This window comes from Falco peregrinus, chromosome 4 (assembly GCF_023634155.1).
Source record: "Falco peregrinus isolate bFalPer1 chromosome 4, bFalPer1.pri, whole genome shotgun sequence".
NCBI classification, from domain to species: domain Eukaryota; kingdom Metazoa; phylum Chordata; class Aves; order Falconiformes; family Falconidae; genus Falco; species Falco peregrinus.
The window spans coordinates 25,125,570-25,148,768 of record NC_073724.1 but is presented as its reverse complement, the minus strand read 5'-3'; the positions used below and the strand labels follow the sequence as shown (position 1 = coordinate 25,148,768).

The following is a 23,199-nucleotide window of genomic DNA, read 5'->3' as shown; positions in this document are numbered from 1 at the left end:
CAGTTTACTTTTTCTCCATAAATTCAGTTTCCTGCTGGTTTAGCTTAACTGGCTAACCATGTAATCAGGTGCATTCCAATGAGGGGAACAGCAGGACTGTGTGTCCAAGGATCACCGGGGTCAGTAGCAAATGTAAGGACTGTTCATTTTGGCAGCTGTTAGGCTGGTTAAGCTGAAACACCTAAATGTGTCCTTCAAAGCCTGATTCAAAAATTCTGGACTGTTCTGTAGAACAAGATGGGAGATGTAACATAGTGGCACATTCTTGGACCACAGTGACTTTGGAGAATAAACTGACACAATCTGTGAAACACCTACGCCTCCATGATAGTGAAATCTTTCTCATTTTGCCGGAAGTATGAAAACAATAAAAATAAGAACAAGATTCAAAAACATTTGAATATGGAAGGAAGTTGCAGAAGTTACATGAGTAGTTGGGTGGACGGTGGATTATAATTCCTGTGTATGCTCAGGAATCTGTAAATCAGATCTGTCAGGATGGAAGGGGTTTGGTTGCTCTGAGATAGAAAGGCAGGCTATAGGTACCCCAGTTACATGGGTTGCTCATCCCCAGTTCCAGCAATCACTTTGAAGGGAATCACTTTATCTGTTTTTCCACCAGACTAAATGAAGTACCAGATAAAAGAGTACATGAAATCCCCATGTCACACACAATGCTTTCCCTAGGGTGCTAGATGCTATTTGTAATACAATTTTAAGTGAACCTTGCAAACCTCTGAGTAGTACACATGCTATAAAAAAATGTCTCTGTGTTGCAGCAACCTCTTGTATATCTCAGAGTTGATTTCTCAGAGAAGTAGAATTTACTTTGATCTATAATCAATGTATGTAGGACTTACTTTAATTTGTATTTTGTGATCATTTTATCAAAAATTTAGTTCCAGTTGCATGAAGAGTTACACAATTACTAATATGCTGGCAAGGACATAAAGGTGCTGCAAAATCTTCTCTTAGCCAACTCAGTTCAAACAGTATAATGAAACAAGATTTCACTTATTTATCTAGTGTGGCATTACATCAGATATTGTGGGTAAATTGTTATGAAGTACAAAGGGAGGAATTTGGGGTAGTAGAACAAAAAGACTGTCTGACCGCTGCTTTTCCTTTGTTTTCTGAACGCTTTTAATCTGTCATTGAGCAACTTTGTAACCAGCCAATGTGAGGAAAACAAGGGAAAGCTGGCACATATAAACAACTTTATTCCATTAAAAATGGTGGTCTTACTTGAGGGAATTCATCATTCTGTACTTGGAATGCTTTTTTAGAAGTGGCTTGAATATATAAATCTTCAGGGATAGTCTTGCAAAAGCTGAAAATCTGAATTTTTGTATAGGAGGTCTTGGAAAATGTACAACTTTTTTTTTTTTTTTTTCTTGTTGAAAAATTTACACAGTTCTTTTGCTTTCCCTTTAGCCTCTTTTTCCCAAGAAGAATTACGAATGCCTAACTAGCTGTGAATTCCTTAAGTACATCCTGTCTGTGAAGCAAGGGGACTGCCCAGCACCTGAGAAGGCCAGTGGTTTTGCAGCTGCCTGTGTTGAAAGCTGTGAAGCTGATAGTGAATGTTCTGGAGTGAAGAAATGCTGTTCCAATGGATGTGGTCATACGTGCCAAGTTCCAAAAAATCTGTACAAAGGTAGAGATTATTAATATGTACTCATACTAGCCTAATAACTTCGGGCCATAATAAAGTCTCCTAGAAAACCAGGACTGTCATTTCATAGGGGTTTGTATGGATGTGAAAAAAAAGGAGAGGTGCCTGTAGAAATGTGGCTGGACACTGAAAAGGTGGAAAGCCAGAGAAAAATATTGCTGTTGAATTTTTTTCCCCTTGTGAAGCCCATGTTTAGAAATATGTGGAATGTAAACATGTGGCTATTATGAATCATCTTAAGCAGAACAAACTTGCCAACTTAGGTGAAATCTCACTTAATTTGATGCAGATGAGAGAGAATGCAGCAGAAAAATATTTAATGGTAAATAGTTGAATGTCTATTAATCAGAAATAACATTTATGTTTGTAAGCGGGGCAGGTAGGACTACCAAATAGGAAGTGTGAATAATCTGGTAAAAGAACAAATCAATGCAATATATTTGGCATTGGTGTTCTTAACGACCTAAAAACCTCTAGAGAAAGATTATAATAACCACATATATGTTAAATCATTATTTAAAACTAAGGCAATATTATTCAAAATTTTATAATTTATTTGAGTCCTGATATTCTGTGAAAAAAGGTTTTCCTTCTCATCCATCAGCAAGAAAATACAGACTAAGAAATGATTTGCTTAGACAAACTCCAGTTTTTAATATGTTGCAATTAAAAAAGCTTTATAATTGGAAATATTCTGAAAATGTGCTCCTAATGCAGAAAAATGAGCATTTATGAAAGGCATTTTCTTGTTCCACAGAGCTGGAATGTTTTGATAGAAATCCATTCTCCTTACTTCAGTGATAAAAAATAAATATTAATCAGTTATTCTGATAGCGTGGGCTTTCTGTGTGGTCTCTAATCAGCAGAACTCAGAACTGAGCTCCAGGCTTAGGTCTGATTCCAGACTTACTTCCATCTGTAGATGGAAAAATGGTAAAATATATGGAGATCGTGATTTTATCTTTAAGTTTGTTGTTTTCACTGAAATGTTGGTACATATTTTTGAATCTCCCTAGTGATGAGATGTATGCCAGAAATATTGTGCTGTGACTTCTGAATCCTGTCTTTCAGTGTACAGGGTGGGCTGTCAGGAAGCACTGTCTTATTTATTTACATCAATGGAGAAATTCTGATCTAGAAGTCATATAGGTTGAGTAAGAATAAAACCGATGAAGATAGTGTTCAAGATATTTTGAACAGCAGGCAATACTGTGATCCAAAAATCCAGTGCAGAAGGGAGATTCTCATGCTTCCAAGATACTTCAGAGGATCCCCTTAAAAACTATAAGGAATTAATGCACTCTTATAAACAGCACCTTTCAAAATGAAAATTATTAAAATGGATCACTTAGTTATTTCTTTTGTCTTCTTGAGACAAATGACCGGAGTGATAAAGTGGCATTTGGATTGTATATGTAATGGTTTACATGGTCAGCTTCCATACCAGAACTGCAAAGCATTCCGGTAAATGTAACTGCTGAAAAAGGTAAAAACAAAACAAGCAAGCAAACAAACAAACAAAGGAAACAAGATGACATGCTTTTGGAGAGGACACAGGATATGACACGTTGTACAACTGAACACTGGAAAGTCTACTACTGTTCAGCATGGTTATACAGGAACAGAGCTAACCTTCTCTAACATCTTATCACCTATCTGCAGGACGTGCTTGCTTGTAAGAGCATTTGTCTTGCAGAGGAAGGGTAAGCCCAATACTATACTGCCTTCTCAGCTGATGAATTCAGCTAATTAGGCTCTTCAACCTGTCTTTCTGCAACAAAGGACAAAGAGAAGCGGAGCAGGCTTGCTATTCATTTCCTCCAGGGGTAAATGACCTTCCTGTCACTAAGGAAAGGCAAACTCTGCAAGCCTGACTAAGATCTAGTGAATAAGTTTAGTACTTATTCTTATAATTTTGACAGCACTCACAGCTAGAAAATGAACTCAGATCTAAGAATCTAAGAGTCTGCAGAAGTTACTATAGTTTTACTGTTGATCAAGCTCTGGACATAAGTTACAACAGCAGGTATAATATAAATACTCATCTGATTTGCTGGATTTACAAACTGGATTTCCTCTCTAGTACTGACTGCTAAAGCCCAGTCATAAAAGAATATTAATATAAGTACGCTGCCACGAAAGTCTTGTATTGCAAGTGTTGTTGGATTAACATAACAAGTCCAGTTATTCATTATCATAATTGTTAATTGGCTTGCATTCACTGTAATCTTCAAACTGTCCATTATCATTGTATTTTTTCATCTCTGTTGGGCGTATTACTAATCAGTTCCATAATCTTTCCATTTTTATTTCCCTTTACTGGAGATATCAGATGTTTACTCCTACTCTTTTGTCACCTACCTTATCATCTCCTTTACATTGTCTCAACTAGTGAAGGACTTCAGAAAGTGTCCCTTCTCCATGGCCTACCTAATTATTTTTTTTCTATATGGACATAATAATGTTACAAGTAATAGTAAGTGCCTAATGTAGATTTAATACTTTAGAGATAGAAATGGGAGCAGTATCTCTACTTTGAAATAAAACAGTTTGAAAACGCAGAAGAAAAAGGAAGGAAGAGAAAGGGAAATGCGTGGTCAAGTTCACTTTGTCTGATGTGCGCATGTGCACACCTAAGTAAGGACAAGGACATGTATATTTTTCTACAGTCAGCTGGTAACACATGAAAAAATGACCTATCACCTTTTTTCCTGTTCAGAAGTTAGTGGTCTGTCAGATGTGATGATACACCTACTTGTGTGAACTTTCCAGGACCTCTTTCTAACAAGGATTCAGAACTCATGCTGGCTCTACCAGCCTAACTAGTTTTGTCTGAAACGTGTAAGGGAGCAATCCATGCAGCAGACCAAACTGCAGATCTGGGCACAGTAAATTATGAAGAGATGATGATGACATTTAAAGTGTACGATAGTATTGAAAATATCATAATAGGATAGTGGGAGCCTGATGGTCACCCACAGTTTAAAGGCTCATCTCATGGTTAGAGAAAAACAGTTTTCTATTAAATAGTGTACAGTTTTGCACATCTCTGAGTCTTTGAACAACTGTGTTTACAATTGTACTGATGCCATGAATATACCCTTTACTGTCAGAAATCGTTCCATGGAAGCTTTTTGAATTCCTAGAGAATCAACATTTAAGATCAGATTCTTATGGTGGTTCAATGTGCAATTTGTGTTTTCACGGCATGGAGATGCATGTACTGTTTGAAAGATACCTTTAGAAACATTTTTCCTGGGCTGGGGTATTGATAACATGCGGCAATCAGTGATTTGAATTCTTCAGTTAAGCACCACAGACTTCAGAGGACTAATTTGTTCCAGCATGATGAAAGGGCTGACCATTTACATAATAAAAAGCACATTGAAGAGTAATTGAATCTATACATCTGGATATTAAATTGATGGTGCTGGTTCTATAAAAGTATTTTAAAATGCACTTGTGCTGTGCTCTCGCTGTTTGTGCTGCTGTGCTCCATCTGCACACAATTACGTAACACTGGAGAGGCCGAGATACTTGCAATCAAGTGAATCCAACTGCCCCTAATACGAAGCAGATGGAAGTTTTCTTAACATGCAAATTGTAGGATTATTGTACGTCTTAATTAAAGAAGGATTTTCAAATGTGGAAATCTGAACTGACATGTTCTGTGATGTTTGTTATATTAGACTAAGACTGCAGGCTGCTGAAGGGTATCTAGAGTTTAAACTGCTGTGATAACCAGATTTAAATACTGGATTTTCCACAGGTTGATTTTAGGTTTGTTCAAGGGCTACAAGTTAGTTTTTATTTACCTGTAGCTAATTGGATAATCAGATTTAGGAGAAGACCTCTTAAAATCGAAAAGCGGTTTGTTCACCTAAGGAAATTTTGATACTCTGTTATCTGTGGCAGACTGAGTAGGAAACAACTTACCAAACCAACACATTATGCTGGACTCATGTGGACAGTCACTGAAATGACAAAATAACTAGAGTGCATATGATAACTTGCTAAGAAGGTTTATATATCAGCATAGAAATCTTGTGACATATCCTGAAGTGGCAAGATGCAGTGCACTCAAATATTTGATTTCCTAAAGTCTGTCTAGAGAAATGTATCTAACACTTGATTTGTCAATTTAATCAAAAGGTGCCAAATTTGAAGAGCTGTTTTTTTCCTTTAAGCTACTGCAGATGATTTCAAAACAGTGATATTACCAGCAGTAGGAACAACAGAAATAACTGTCCTTCAGTATCATTGTATAACGAGAAATTACTGTAAAATTTTAGAAAGATGTCTTTGTTTCTGAAATGTAACGGTTGGACAGTATATGTTAGATATACCTATTCCAAGATGCCTTGAAAATACCTTTCCTATTTCTTTAGGGAAGAGTGTAGCATGACACATCATACAATACAGCTGCATGTGAATCAATAAGATCATGTTGCCAAGGAGAAGGCAAACAGCTTTCTTAAGTGTATCAATTTAATGTAAGATGTGTGAAATAATCCTGCTTCTCTAGTCTACACTGTAAGAGTTTAGACACAGTCTCTGTCCAGTTTTAGGCTTGATTCCGAAGAAGGGCTGTGGGTCAATAGAGTTTCTAGACACAAGTGCAAGAATGATCAGAGGTCTAGAAACACTGATTTAAAAGAAAAGAAGAATGATCTTTGGTTACTAGAGTGGAGAAGAAAACATTCAGAGGTATGATGACAGTCTTGTGGTACATGAAAGGCTCCTCCATAGATGAAAAAGAATCTGTTCTCCGTGATCCGTGAACATCGTGGACAGTTATCGAGTACAAGATGCGGTGGAGGAGACTAAACAGGGTTGTGGGAAAGCTTTCTAATGGTAAGGATGGAGAAGTGGTGTAATGGATCACTATGTGGTGTAGAAGTTCTGTCATAAATTAGGTGAAAAACTGAACTAGTATGACTGATTCCGCTTGGGATCAAAGGTGTCTTTCTCCAAGTTATCAAAGCATATTTGGAAGGTGTTTTCTGTGAGATCAGTTTTAGCTTAAAACCTACATATCATTTAGTTTTTAAGTGAAATAAATAATTCTGAAGATTTTTTTTAAAAATAACTTTGCCGTTAACAGAGATAGGTCAGTTATGAGCACTTCTGAAACTCCTATGCTCACCAGCCTATCCATTCCCCTCTTTTTTCCTTTTGTCTCATCTAGTTGTTTCGGGGGGGGGTTTAAATTATTTTTTAATACAGCTTCATCTACATATGGTTTAATTGCATCTTGCAAATTACTCATATATTTTGTCTGCACTTTCCTATTCAGGTGTTCCACTGAAACCCCGGAAAGAATTAAAATTCATAGAACTTCAGTCAGGAGACCTGGAGGTGAAGTGGTCTTCAAAATTCAATATTTCCATTGAGCCTGTGATCTATGTTGTTCAGAGGAGGTGGAATCAAGGAATCCATCCAAGTGAGGATGATGCTACTAACTGGCAAACTGTGGCACAGGTCAGTTCTTTGTGAAGCAATATGGATCCCTAGCTTCCAGACCATGAGCTAAATAAAGGTCCTCTTCAGGTCAGAGTTAGATCACTTACAGGTGGGGGAGGCTTATGAAGAGGGAGCCCTTTGTAGGGTTTCTCTCCAGGTCGCAACAGAGCTGCAAACAGAACCCAGATCTCCAGGGCTTTGCTTACTGCTCAGTGAAGTGTTTGCTAGATTTACTCAGGTGAAATGAACTTGTATTTTCACTTCCAGTTTTTCAGTTATAGAAACATCAAATGCTTTTGGTATGTATTGACAATGATTTCATAAAAAAATGCATGAATATATCAGTAAAAAGGTAAATAATGGTTTCCTTGTCCCCAAAAGAAAAACTACTCAGAGGTTTATGTTTTCAAAATGAGTTTATTTTGTGGGTTTGCTCATTGTAGATAAAAATTGATAGAACTGAAGGCTTGATTTCCATGAGGCCAGTAAAGTGGCAATTACTTGTAAGCACGTACTTATGATCTATTCAGATGTGAATTCCAAAGTCTCTGAAAGCCACAAATCTCTTGAAAAATGCAGAATTAGATACCAAAATCCGTTAAAGGAAGCACGTAAGAGACATAGCTCTTTTGAGGTCAGTGGGACTCAGTGCGCAGTTCCAGTGCATGGCTTGGGTCTTACAGGAAAGATAAGAAATTACATTTGTGAAACAGCTATTTAATTTTTGAAATAAAACACAGAGTGAAAAAAGACTAAAAGCTGTCTTCTTGTAAAGTTTTTTTTTTTTTCTCATGTGACCCTCCCAAGGCAGAAAAGCCTATGATGTCATGCTCTTATCACTCACTGCAATCCAGACTGAAAATGTAAGATTCATGAGCAAATGTTTCTTAATGAGAAGCAGCCAACAGAGCATAAATTTTCACTTAGTTCCTTCCCAGTTTCAATCTGTTTTTTAACATGCTGACAGTCCACCTGGATGGCAGAATTCCAATCATTTATCTTAACTGCTTCACCCTCATCCCTGCTGACAAGAAAAGTAAAATGCTGATTTTGAAAAGATCTGCAAAATGTCGTTATGGCTAGGGAAAAAAGGAAAGAGAGAATAAATAGAACCATCCACAAAATAAAGGGGTTTAAATTCTGTGACAATCTGTATTCATTCTCAATTCAGATTGTGTAGGAAATCTATCTTAAAATAATGTCAAGCTTGTGAAACTGAGCACTCAAGTAGAAGTGCAGCTCTTAACCTCAGTGTGGTGCTACAGGGGGCTGTCAATATGTTAGAGTCTTGCTCAGAAAAAGTCGCAGGCAGCAGAGCCTGGCATGAAACCCTACTTGTGCAAGCCCAAGGGAACATGCACACCTCCAAACCTGGTAAAATTACAGCGACTTACTTATTATCTTTCAGCAGAGGTACAGGTCTTCAGTCTGCATTCTCTGTATTCAGCAAACAACCTCCAGCCTTTGCTACCAGGGAAATACCATGTAGCAAAAACGAGCCAGATCTGAATTACTTCTCTTTGTTTTCGTACCATGTATATGTGCTAGACTGTAGAAGCCCAACTCTTTTGGCTGGTGGATCCAGACTGCAGAGGTAGCACGCTGCTGTGGTTTTTCTCATCCCAGAAAGAGACACGCACGTTTCGGGAAGCATGCACTATATGTACTTCACTATACGAACCTGTGCCTTCTTGCAGTGGATAGGAGTGTTTCGGAAATGTGTTCCCTGTGCAAGAGTAATAAGAACCTTGACAGCTGCCTTTCCTGGGGGTCTGTTACATGTGGGCAGAAGGGGCTGAGTTAATCACTGTGGCAGGAGAAGCCTTCTCCAACTGACACCTTTCTGAGAACTTCGCTGTCCCTTCTGCATCACAAGAGATGCGTGTTTGGTTGTGTGATGGGACCCTACTGGGGACATCAGTTTGGAACAAGCTTCAGGATGCCTGACTGGCTTCGTGAACTGTGTATACCTTATGGGACATACGGGCTGGGCACCCTTGAGGGGTGCTAGTAATCAGAATTTCTGTCTCTGTTGAGTAATGTACCTTCATGGTGTTGGTAGTTTTAGACATCCCACCAGGCAGTCAAATTAGTTAAGTGTGGCTGCATGCAAATAGAATTTATTCTGCAATATCAGCAGCAAGGATGGATATCCAGTTTGACTAAAGTGACTGTGTGCACAGCCGCTGGGATTTTCTTGTCTGTATAATGGAGATTTTTTCTTGTATGATTCCAAAACATTGGGGTATGGGACCTTAATTATAGGCAAAGGCTGCAAATTGCTCAGCCATTCAGCTGAGAACTCCTGGGGCGTTTCAGCCCAGGGATGATGCTGGCTTTTTCATTACTCTGCAACTTAAGCTAAAGAGCATGCAGAAAACAGCTGAGGAAAGGCTGAGGGTGAGGACGTGAATTTCACTGTGCCTATGCTCGTATGTAGTGTAATCATGCAAAGTTATTGTTTGCATCTTCTTAGAAGAAATTTCATAATATTTTACGAGAGTTCCTCATCCGATATTCTATTTTTATTATCCGTCCAAGAAGAAATGGGGTTATAATTTTCAATAACTTTAAGGTGTTTACTTTTCAAAAAAAATGTTTTCTGTTTCCTTTAAATGAGCTCATTTTCAAGTATTTTCTCATGTCTCACGTAAATTTTTACTTGGTATTGAAAAAATAATTTTGAAAACGTTTGTTTCCTTTGGATTGTGTGTGTCATCAGGTCTTTCTTGATGTTTCCTTTTTAAGGAGGAAAGCTCAATCTATTGAGAGTTAAATAACTAAGTTATTTATTTACCTCTCTAAGTATATAAAGAAAGCAAACACTTTGAAAACTATTGTAGTTATTTTTCACTTCAGGAAGAAGGGATTTTGTTAACTTTAGTTGTTTACTGCACATTTTTGGGAAAACTTGACATAATTAACTATTTGACTAATTTCCATTGGTTAATATAAAAACTATGGGAACTAAGATACTAATTAGTCTAGTTAGCCATGATGTACCGTGTCCTAAGCAGTTACGCCAAGTTTCTTACACTACTGTTTTGTAAGGTGTAACCAGCTGAGCAGGACCTGCTGCACTATCCCATGAGAATACTGTGTATCTTGTGAAAAAAAAACTTATCATTCTCTTTGGTATTAATGCTTTCTAAAAGTCATAGTATTACTGTTTACATTGGAAATTTAGATATTTAATCTTGTTAAGCTAATTAATGAAGTTAATTTAAAGCTGCCAGATCAGTTATTTTCAGACAGGACACATCTGTATTCTCTGAATGGATGTCAAGTATGTGTGTGTGTGTTTGCGCACATGTGCGTGTATGTTTATACACACACGCATAAATATGTATGTATGCATATGGGCAGACAACAGTGAAGTTTACTTATTAGTTTATTCCTTTCTTAAAAAAAAATAAGGGGCAGAAAGAAGGAAGGGACTAGTTTGACTGTGACAGACCATTGCTTCACCTTGGAATTGTCTAAATTCTGTGGACAAAAGTTTGTGAGACACCTAAAGGTCTGGTTCTGAGGATGACAAGAAGTTTCTCAGCCTGTGGCAAATGACAAATCCCTGCTGGAGCTAAACACCAATCCTATACACTAAAGGTTTCTTTCTTATCCCCCAGGAAGGGCTTGCTTTGTTAAGCATTCTTAGAGGGTGACGAGCTTGTGTGGGATCGCATTCACATGAAATATGGGAGGTCTGCTGTCCTTTGGTTGAGCAGTGGATGCAGCACTGTCAGGTTTCTTCGGTATCAGAGGAAGCATAAACTGAGCTCTTCTAATATCCTGGATGGTATCCCTTCACTGTCTGAACTGTAAATTCTTTTATCACTGTGTGTTCTTTCAAAAGAAGGTATAAAACTATGAACTCAACAGAGTGATGCTGTCCTCTCCTGTTTCTGCTGATTAGTGTAATCCTTGGATGGGGGGGAAGCCGTCTGTACCATTTTTTGCTACAAAGACCTTCATTTTTTACATATATACATAGGTATAGATATATGAGACAGAAAAAAACCCAACACCTTGGAGTGGCAACACAAGAATCAAATCTTGAGTGGCCTAACTGCTATGCTGCTGGATCGTATATTCTCTTATCTTCTCTTTCCACATCCTAACTAATGCCACCTTTCCCTTACAAGAAGTTGTAACTTTCAGCCTTCCTGTCTCTGAGGAACAATTTTGCCTGTGAATGTAGGACATGGTCTAATTCAAACTAGCATGCAGTAACCAAGATGCTAGGGAGTATTTGCTCCCAGCCTCTCAGATGGGATTGAAGATAGGTCATCCGCACTCTGGGTAAGTACTTTAATCATTAGTCAGTTGTATGAGAAACAGGGTGATATTTCTGTAGGTACATTGAAGACAATAGCAGATAATCACTTTTTGAAAGACAGGATGAGGGAACTACTTTTACTTTCAACAGAGGGCTCAGGGCTTAAACAGTTAAGGGCTGCTGGGAGAGTAGAACTATCAGTGCATCCTAAATGGGGCAGCTCTGGGCAAATCTCATCCTAATTCTCCCCAGAAAACCCAACCACCTTCTTCTTTCTGTCCATTGGAGATGGCCTGTTGTCCCTTGGACCTGAAATGCACCCCTGAGGAGTGTCAGGTTGTTCTCTGTATTCTCCAGGTTATGTCATTGCGATTATGTACTGCTTTTATATAAAGTTGTATCCTAATGTAATTAATGGGGACTTTCCCTTATCTTCATTGAACTTTGGATGGTGCTGAAGGTTGACCAGTGATTTTATCTGAGGACTCATTTTATTCCAGCTGAAACACCTATTACGTTTGGAGGTTAGCTTCAAAACATTGTTCTTTTAAGTAAACGGGTAATACATAGACAAAATAAACAGTAATTATGATCCTGTAATGATTTGAGAGGTGATCTTTTTGATTTGCCTTTTATTTATGATTGTTAAAAAATACACTAGAATTCTAAGAAATCAATAAAAATGTGGTTTAATTTTTCTCATAATCAGGCAGAATTTTAGGTGTGTGATGAAATTCAACCATTAGTTACTTAATACCGCTCAGCATACCATTTAGTGGGCTTGCATTAATATATAAAACAGATATTGAAAGGACTGTACTTATTACGATCTTAGCTCCAAATATAAGTAGTGAGAACTAACTAAACTAAAGCAATTAAACAAAAAATTCCATTTACCATTGAGGTAGTATAAGATATCTCAGTAGTATTTAACTCTATTGAAATGAATTAAATCTGTGTAAAGGTTGCTTAGAGGTGCCAAAGTAGTTTGTAAATGCAGGAGTTACAGATACACCTCCTGCATGCCATTGAGTTTAAGAGGAGGTTTGCCAACAAAATGAATGATGAAAGTAATAGGCCCAAGGCATGTTCCTAAATTAAAATAATGTTGGTGATATGGATTGTCAGATTATTTGATCTTACAGTAGATTGCCATGGAAGACTGACACAACTGAAATCCTTTCTTTTAATCAGTCCTAGCAGAATAGCTGAGCTGATGCAAATGTCATACAAGATTCCTTAGCTGAGGAATTTGGGGTCAAGTCTATTCAGATTATTCTTTCCTTGTAACTAAATTAATCAAATCTGTTTTTGAAAACACACAGTGTTGCAACTAATTAATTACCATTAGGTACTGGTCCTGACCTTGATTTCGGTTGCAGAAGTAGCCTGTAATTAATTATTTCTGTTAATCTAGCAACAGGTTATATTCCTCTAGTTCACTGTCTTGTCCTGTCTGTAAATTCTTGAATATGTGGGTCTGCATGCTGGAGAAAAGTAGCACATTTGAGTGCTCTATAAAATGAAAATTATTATAGAAGTTGGTTCAGATAGGTGTTTTGTTCCCTAGGGGAACCCCTTTACTGGATGAGATAATTCACTCTACAGGTAACATAAAAGCTAAAAAACAGGAAAGAAGAAGATGAGGTGGGTAATGAAAGTGTTGGGACTGTTACCCCTGGTTAAGCTAAAAAGACAAATATAGTGGTCTGAATGGAGAAGGACTCTTAGTAGCAGCGATATGTGAGGGGCTCAAAGTCTGCAACACCAGTCCGAGAGCAGTTACTAGTGCAGTTTAGAAAGGCTGTCTTTACATGCACACACAAACGAGATACCTTTCCCTAAATTTTACTTATCACCAGATGAAGAGATTAAGTGCAGGATAACACCTACAAATTTTGTCAGGGCTCTAAAAATACCATTGCTGAAGAGCTGAAGCAACATCCTCAATTTCTGGCTATCTGAGTTAGGTTGGCAGCAGCTACTTTCTTACACAAATCAGAAAGGGAGCAAAAAGCAGGAATTATGCTGTACCTTTTTTAGGAACTACTTGGCATCACTGCAAGTTACACTGAATCCTATACGGGGAAGGTAGGGGTTTGAAGCTATAGAAAACGGAGCTTGTAAAAATAAACTGATGTCACTACATTTTTAATGAGCTTGCATGTTTGGTCAGCAATGATTGTATAGTATATTTAGACATATTCAGGACATTTGGTTTAGGTCCATGTGTTATTTTGATTAAAGAATTAAATTAAAATGCAATAAACATGACATATTAAAATAAATTGAAAACTAGATAATTGAGAGGTAATTGAAAAAGTAAAATGCACAAGTAGATGAGTTTCTGATGAGTTTACAAAAATGTTACATCTTCAGTACTTGGCAGTGATTCAGTGGTTACTGGGAGACTGGGTTCAGTTCTGGTGTTTATACCTTAGGAAAAATAAAAAACAGCAGAGAAGACAGCTCTTTAAAAGTTTAAAGGGGGAAAAAAAACCATAGAGGAAAGCAGGGCTCAGAATAAGATCACATAAAGCACCTCCTACTGAAGGTTCAGAGTGCATCCATGCTTATTCATGCTTAACTGCAAATTTCAGCAGTTAAGGCACTCTCCACAGAAGTTGGAAGTTGAACTCATGACACTGGCAGTCTCAGTGGGTGTTGTTGGAGAAAAGGTCATCTCCTATGACCTGAGAAACGTCTGCAGGCAAGAGTTAAGGCTGCGAGTGTCTTTTTGACATAAGTGCCAAAGATCTGAAGGAAGCTTACATTCATTACCTGAGGGTTTTGTGTTTCCTATGAGCCAGAAAAGGTGGCTTCTCACAGCGCAGGATTTCATGAAGCCATTTTGGATCCCTGATTCCCTTCAGAACTGAGAATTGGAGAAATCAGTCCTGTGACCTGGGGCAATGAGTTTCCTGAAATGTCAACACCTGAACAGCTAGGCCCTATACACTGCTGAAGGTTGTGATAAACGGAAAATTAATTTTGTGAATTTTAACACTTCCCCAGTTCTAAATGTTACTTTTTCCAGAAGAGACCTGCAATGCACTGTAAAATTGGGTGGTTATATGATTTTGTTCACAGCTGTAAATGCTTTGCAGTGCAATGATGGTCAGTCAGGTGAGGCCGTTGCGTGCAGCCTCCTGACACTGTTGCATATTCAGCCTGACTCACTGGTGTTGCTTGGGAGGTGACAGCATGACACGCCGTGTCAGAATGAGTGTAAGCATGACATTTTCCCCACCAGACTACAGATGAGCGGGTTCGGCTGCCGGACATCCGAGCAAGCAGGTGGTACCAGTTCCGTGTGGCAGCTGTGAACGTGCACGGGACGAGAGGCTTCACGGCCCCCAGCAAGCACTTCCGATCCTCAAAAGGTGAGTTCTCATTCACTGTCTGGTGCTCACCTTCTGCTCACTCGCACGTGGACTGCAACCTGACCTGCCGACTTCTGTGCAGAAGGTTTTTAACAGGTGGGGTTTTGGGTCGTTTTGCCACCAGCTTCAGAAATGGTGTGAGATTTGTTTGAAGTTGTCAAAGGGATTAAAGGTTAAAGATGTCATTATTCTTGTATCAGTAAGGGGTCTCAACGAATAAACTTCCTTTTAAACATTTTCTGCTCAGTTGCTATCAAAAAACATGACCCTGACCATGAAACACGAAGGAACTGGCGTTTTGGTGTGTTATTCTGAGAGGTTTCTCTTATTTTTCTTTTTAGTATGAGAGATATGTTGCTTCCATATGTTTAGCAGAAATATATTGTTGCCTGTATTTAAATAATTGTAGCAAGCAGCATTGTTTTGATGGAATTGCAGGCTCTCTTAATATAACTTTCCCCTTGCTAGCACTAATTGTAAGGGCTTAAGAATAAAAAGAGTATAAAGACTAAGTAGCATGTTTCTGTTCATTAGAAAGGTGTGCCAGACAATCTACAAAGTATTGTAGGAATTTTTGTTACCATTTCTGGTTTTGCAAGGGTTTGGGTAATAAAATAACTTTGAAAATTATTTCTGTACCAGTAAGTGGTACTTGGGGAATGGGGGAGATAGAAATGGATCTTCTGTCCTGTGAAGTTGCTGGCATTATCCCTGGTGTGCCTTTGACCCATGCGAAGCAAAATTATCCCAGATGACTCTCAGGCATAATATAGGAGTTAGCACAGGCTGAATCTATTCCCATCAGATAAATGGTCTGGATGTGGTCACCCTCTCTCAAAGGCAGTCCATAATGTGGGCACAGCCAGACCGTACCAGTTGACTTCAGTGCCAAAGAATAAGAGCTGACACTCTTCATTCTACTAATAGAGACAGTTTCTAATAAAAAGATTTGTCTTTGTTTTAGTAGTGACAGAATCTTTTCATTGGTATAATGCATACTTTGAGGAATGCATTTCCTCCTCTTTCTGCAGACACAGAATTACTCTTGCAATACAGGCAGCTGCCATCTATGGCTTCCTGTGCTAGCCTGGAGCTCGCTGTTTGGCCCTAGTCAGTCCTAGAAGAAATCCTGCTGTAGATGCAGTTGCAGAGGCATGCAAGTGCTTTTACTGGTATGGATGGTTTAATTACTTACTGAGTAAGTATACGTTAGACTTAATTTTTTGGTGCTATAACCACATTTGTGGTAGGAAGGTTGACTGGCATAGCTATCCCATTGCTGCTGTGACCACAAACCTTTTCAAGTATAAAAGAAGTATTATTTTGGGAATTTATTATACTTAAGTAGCATACCATTTCAGTCACATCAAAAATACAGTTCCTTCAAGCTGTGCTGAGCTTACTGCAAGGACTCAGTAGCAGCAGTAGCTTTCTCTTTGCTTTTCTTCATGAGCAGCACTTCAGCAGATACAGCACTTTGTTGCTGAAGCTGGCACTAACTTTCTTTTAAACTGAGATCTTTGTCAGTTGTTTTACTAAGTTTGTAAAGATTTTCCAACTGTTCTGCTTGGAACAACTATAATTGCAATTACACAAAGGTATATCATGATAACACTGAGGTTTTGGCTTCAGCGTGACATTTTCAGGCAGGATTTGCATTACTTTCAAAAAACTTAATCTCCTACTGAGTGTGCTAGCCACAGGAGTATATTGTTCAAAATATCTACATTGGTAAGGAGCATGAGAATATCCATGGTAAATCATACTGAAGGTCTCTTTAGCCCAGTATCTGACTCCAGCTGAAAGTGGGTTTCTGGAGAACACTGTGAGAGCAGGACAAGCACACAGGGAAATTTCTTCAGAATAGTCTCCCAGCTGGCAGTGATTTGTGTTTCAGGAGCTTGTGGTTTTGAAATGATTGCATGTTAGATACCGGAGTCCTCTTTTTCTGTAGTCTCTGCAGCTGCCCCTGAAGCACTTGCTCTCCTTGAGAACTACTGACGGCTGTCTGGCTGGTGGAGGTGGAGGGTGCATTTAGGACTTTGTGACAAGGAGAGTGGGAGCCAGCAGTACCTCTGCATGCACTTACCTAATAAACAAAAATAATGGGATCTCGATAGTGGCAGAAAGTATACAGCCAGTGTTTTCAAAAGGCTTCTCTATCAATCAAAGTTACTATTTTCAAATCTAAACTCCAGTCCTTGGCAGAGAATCATGAATTGCCAGACAAACAAGAGGGAGTTCAGTTAGCTATCAGCTTTGTAGCCAAAATCATCCTACTCTGGCAGCTCAGTTGACTGTTAGAAGCTTTGGTATTATCAGTGGTTATTATAAAGATACCGCGTTCACCAGACAAAATGTAGATGCGCTAGGTGACTCACACGAAGACACTGCTAGGTGGTAATCGTTGGGAATGATACTCGGATGCTTCAATCAGTATCTCTTGGCCTCTGTGTCCCCAAGTAGGTACTCATAGTGGTAACAGACATTTCGTTACTACTTTGGAGCTCAGTGAGAAGTGGTGGCCCCTGCCTGGCAAAGAGGCAAGAAACTGCTGCTCAGATGTGCCTCGTTTTTGGAGTGCCAGCATCTCCTGGCCCCTGCTGAGCCCCTGCAGGCACATTTAACCTCTAATTTGGAAGAGGAAAGTGGACTTTGGCATGTCACCTTTGGAAGGTTGCTGACTGACTGTGCTTCATTTGTGTGAAGTGTGGACGGAAATTCACATCAGTTCGCATACTGTCACTTCACCCTGTTGTGCCAAGACCGAGAAAATATTATCTTTGTCAGACTTAACAGAAATTTTCTTCAAAAGGAAACCCTTTGTTCAGGAAACATGACAGCAATTCCTAAGACAGTTTTTCATGGAAGATGCTGAACTTTTACCAATTGCTAATAAGTTATAATGACTAGCAAATTATTTGAGTTTGTATTTTCTCTCAAGGAGGACAAACATGATATATAATCTGAATCCAGGGAAGAGTATGGCACCGCAAAGTCTCTGTCACTAAATATTTTAAGCAGTTAGAGCATTCAAAACCATTGGTACTGCAATTACTTGGAGAGAGACTTTTTGTCTGGTTACCACAGTACTGTTTAATACTATTTTGTGTGTTTTTGCAAATGCAAAAAGTATGATCTCTTGAGTAGGCACAGAAAAGTGAAGTTTTATTTTATTCAAAATAATGTTGTCTTCTGAGGTATGTAATTTCCATTAACTTTTCTTTCACTAAATAAAGCTCCTTATTATCCAAATTCATTTAATTTCCAAGTCATGAAAAAGACAAAAACAGGAAAACAAGTATTTCATAAAGCATTTCAGCTTACAGTTCTTCATCTAGTTGTGTCTTGAGGTTTTATCTACTGCAGCTTTTGAAGCTCTGATACTGTAAACGTTTGAGGTAAAGGTTTATTAACTTTTTTATACTGCCTTATGTGTTCATTTATGGTATTCATCTGTAAATAATAAATAATCAGAGTGACAGCTGAGATAATTTATGAAATACAGCCTAAGCAGAAAGATACATTTTTTTTTTTTACTGTTTCTTTCTTTTTTATAAAGGAAATGAAAGGTTTGCATGTGCTTGTCTGGCATGGCATGACCCTTCACAGTGTCATCAAAATGATGCTTCATTTTGCGAAAATGTGATTCTGAAATTTCAAGAAACACAGTTTAGTCTATTCCTGTCCGTTTGGAGCAGACTGGCTAGAAGATGAAGTGAATACTGCACCTACTAGAGTGACTTCTGTCCTAGAAGTAGGACTCTGTGCATGGATTTTCAGATTGATACTGTTAGTTAAAATTGATTGAAACTTTCTGCTATTTTGACAGTGGTTTCCACTTCACTTTTCAGGATTTAAAATTTGTGTGTGCTTTCCTTTTCATCTTCAACTGAGTGGCAACAATTTGCAATAACAGCAATAAATAAAGCTAACAGAATGCCTGGCAGAACATTTTTGATCCCTAAAGGTACAAATTTATTTCTCTTAATATTTCAATTGGCTTTCTCCAAGCTGCTTCATTTTCTCTGGAAGCGGGAGAGAACTTTTTCTATGGTCCATAAATGGGTCTCCTTGGATGAAAAGCTACCTGTGCTTTTCTCGCATTATGTGGGACCAGATAGCCTAACCCAACTGGTCAGAAGCTGTTTGGCACTGATCATAGAATTTTTAATTTGTTGCATTTGGGTAAGAGTTTTTAGGCTATTTTTTTCTAGCTTTTTATGATTTATGAGGAGAATGAACTCAGTAACAGAGACTGCAGTTAACTAGAGGGATCAGCGCTAGGCTTTTCCATATAAAATATTATCTTGCTGCTCTGTAGTTAGGTACCGTGCCAGTTTCTGAGACAAGAAGAGGCTGTGAGATCAACACAATGAGCCCAAACCATTCCATCCTTCTACCTCTGCTAAAGGTTTTTATCTTCAACATGAAGGCAGTTGCTAGCACACACAGGATAAATTGTTAAGCAAAAGGAAGCAGACAACACTGTTTTCACAGCACATAAGTACTACGCTGGATGTGATTTCATGCATACATTACTGAGCGTTAGAAAAACCAGAACAGACACCCACTCCCGGTAATAAAATTCTTTCTGTTGCTCCTGTGGGACCAATGATTTTTTTATATTGTTGCACAGCTGGTTTATGTGTGCCATTTCCATTGGGCAAAGCCAGTCCTCCCGCTTATGCCTTGGAACTGTTTAATGGTTGGAAACTTGTCTGTAGAGCAGCTTCAGCAGATTTTTAGAGTTGGAAGGGCTAATGTTTAAAAGATAGCAATGGGAGATCCATTTTAAGTTAGAAAAAAAGCTCCATAAAAAAGGGATTTAAATTAGAGTCAAACTTGCTATCACTTTTACAGCTCAGAATGAGATTTATGGTTCCAATGTCATTATTTCCTTCTCTGACATATATTCCAAGTCATTTACCGTTTTCACTACAGTTGCCACATTTGTAGCCAAAGTGGATGCATTGCAGCAGTGTATGATGTGATCTTTGTGTATAGCTTGCCCATACTGTTTTGTTAACGTTGCAGAAGTGCTTCCAGATCCTATTGATTGAAATAATTTTGTAAAATGTAAATTGCCTTTCACTATATATTCACTTTACAAATACGAGTGTGGGAAGATGTGCATTCTGAAATGGTGATGATGTGAGGTTTTCTTTTTTTCTTTTATTTGCAGCAAGGAATCCTCCCTTTTGGGGACTGAGAGAGAGTTTTGCTTGTGATGGCTGAGTAGCCAGTAAGACAAAAATTTAAGTCCTTTGGGTATACTCAAGCCAGATACAATCCAGACAAATGCAGTACTTACTCCGTGTGCTGGAACAGCAGCTTCAGCCTTGACCTAATGAAGCTATCATTTCTAGCAGCGAGAAGTGATTTACTTGTCAGGCTGCTGAGACCAGATTTTTTTCGGATTTGAGGACAGCTGCCTTTGCCAAATTCTAGTATATATATAACAACTTTATTTTATTTGAGTTGTAGTATAAACTGCAAAGGAAAGCTGCAACTAGTATCTGCAAACCAAAGAATTTGATTTACTACTCAGATAAATTTGTCTATATAAAATTTCAGAACTTTACATTTGAAAAACTGGCAATAGTTTCCATTCCAGTAATTTAATGTTCATGTATCTGAATAACACATGTGGGCAGTCAGTCAAAGGGATCACAGATACATGAAGACTAAGATCAGAATGGCTATTAGCTTTATAAGTTAGCAGAATGGCAGTTGAGCTTCGTAGTCAGGTTAACAAACACCTTATGTATATAAGCTTTATAATCCAGTATCAGTTACTAGATCTTGAAGTATTTCAGCTCTAGTTGTATACTGATTTCAGTGTCTGAATAGGCATAAGCATAACAAAGCACCTTGTACAAGCATGACTTTTCCATTCAATAATGCAGGAAAAAACCCAACTAATCTCTTACCTGTTAACTGGCAGGCATGCATTATTCAGGAGCATGCTCTTAACGGGTTTTTTTGGATTTTGTTTTTTTTTCAGGTTTTGTTTTTTTGAGGGGGGGCTTTGGAAAGGGTAGTGGGGGTTGTTGGTTTGGTTTTTTTTTTTTTTTTTTCTGAGGGTGGGGTTTGCATCATTTTGGGTTTTTTTTGTGTTAATAACAGAGATTACAGTATCTTGCCTTGCTGCTATTCCTTCTCACCTGTTTGTTTTGCTGGTGAAACTCAATCCTTTCAAATGAAAGCTAAGATTAATGTTCTTGGGGTTTTGGCTTACAAAATGATAGTTTTGTCAGTTGTAATAGTGAGGTGTCACAGAAGTATATAGAAATAGATGAATAAATTATATAGTGGTGGTGAAATTCTTAATATGTGATAGATTCTCAGCTGGTATAAAATGCTCACCAAGTAGCTTCACATTTCAGGTAGTACACCCCAAATCCAAGAAATGTTTTATTGTTGTCTCTACAACTAGACAGGTTGCTTTTCAGATGGTTAAATGCAAAACTTTAATAAATTAAGTTTTGTTCACCTTTGTCATCTTACATTCTTCTAGTTTATTATTTTCTCCAGCTTCGTCTACTAGCTTTTTTAAAACTATAAAATGGGGCACTTTCAAGTGTGTCACTTCTTCATGTCTGTCAAGTTCAGATCTCCTTCCTTTCTATCTCCTACTGCTACCACCGCCACTCTTCCTCCTGTTGAAAGGCTTTTTTGGATATTTGTGAGGCTTGCAAAAGAGAAACTTTGAAGAAAGGGGGCACTCGGGAAAACGTTTCTGTTATTGCTGTATTATTTCACATATATTTTCCTTTTAAGAGGATGTTTTTTCTTTCCTTAAATGTAATTACCCAATGATTTTTAATACAATATTTAAATTCTGCCATAGCAAAGGAGAAACACTACTAAGTTTTCTCTTAAGTATGGATCGGCATTTTGTCTGCTGACTGGACTGTTTCTAGTGAACACAGAAGAAATGCTACTGATAAAGTAATGTTTTCAATAAACTGTGCAATTATAGAAAGTACAGGGTGAAATGCTGGTGCTCTAGGAAACTTACCTACTGGTTTCAGTATGCACATAGTTCTTCCTTACTGTTTTCTTTTTCTGCTTATGTTGCTGGGAAGAACAGGGATGTTAGAAGTTACCTTAAAAAATCCCAAATTCCTGTCATTCTGAGACATATAAAAGCTCCATTCTGGTTAATTGGTAACTTTCTAGAAGGAAAAATTAAACACTGTCTTGCATTCTTATGGGGACAGAAATATTTGAAAAGTAGAGCATAAATTCGGTCACTTGCTTTTAGACCTATGAAAAATTGGTGAATAGAACTTCAAAATATTTTTAATCATGTAAGACACTTTATCCAGAAGAGCTGTTTCATTGAACTTTTAGATTACTTTTAATGTCTCTCAGAGTCTTTTATAGATACAGAATGAAGGCAAACATGTATTATGGTTAGAATTGTTTTTGCTTATATCTGTCCATTTGTGAAGACATATTTTCTGAAACACTTTAATTCTATCCCATATGTTATGCATACATAATACATGACACATAGTACTTCTGGGAGATAACCTGAATAATTCACCTACAGTAATACGATCATGTTGCACTTCAGGTTATAAATGTTTTATTGCCATAATATGTTGTCACATAACATTAAAAAAAACCCAAACTAACATTTTAAAACAGTGAAGATGAATACTTAATAAAGAATTTCAATGTATGAATCATGATCCTGTTTAAATTTACTGTACCTAAATTTTATTTTATGTCTACTTATTTTATTAACTGGTACAAGTTGTGTTAGAGAACAGTACAAACCATTTAATTAAATGAATCTGTGAAATGTATCCCTTCCAATATAAATAGCTTTGTATACTTTAGGATGGAGTTGTTGGCTGCTTCACAGGTGAGGAAATAAGTGTAAGACCAGTGCTTTGCCAAAGCCAGAAAAAAATAAAGGGAACTGGCTTGCAAGCTGATTTAAAAAAATAATTGAGAAGAAATAAGGGATTCTTATTATTTTGAAAATTAAGTTAAATTTCCAGAAATTAAACTGAAGTATGCTTTGTAACTTTTATGGCCAAAAGTTAGTTTGAATTATATGTTTGAGGAACAGGGGCATCCATTACTATTTAACTAAAATGGCATGTGTGAGGAAACAGGAGCATCCACTGTTATTTAACTGAGTCCCGTTAAATAACAGGAATAAGCCATTATTTCACATCTGCTGATCTTTAAAGGGGAAATGCTGTCTTTATTAATTCTGAATGTGTCTGTCTGCATGAACTAAATGATGGAATTTTTCAGTGAGATCATTTGTCATAGGGGTTATCTGATGATCTTAGTATGCCTGGAAAGTTTATTTAACAGCTCATTTACCATTATAAAAAGATGCAGGTGAACCATGCAGTAAATGAATGCCTGGTATC

The 23,199-nt window shown here is 37.7% G+C and overlaps 1 protein-coding gene across 1 annotated transcript in view; it reads left to right on the top strand.

Moving 5' to 3' along the window:
• The window catches only part of ANOS1 (anosmin 1), a 140,244-nt gene that overhangs the window by 77,927 nt on the left and 39,118 nt on the right, over positions 1-23,199 (top strand). The window contains exons 4-6 of the mRNA XM_055802702.1: positions 1,435-1,657; positions 6,972-7,156; positions 14,668-14,797. Coding sequence (XP_055658677.1) covers positions 1,435-1,657; positions 6,972-7,156; positions 14,668-14,797 — 538 coding nt within the window. The remainder of the gene's footprint in view (positions 1-1,434; positions 1,658-6,971; positions 7,157-14,667; positions 14,798-23,199) is intronic.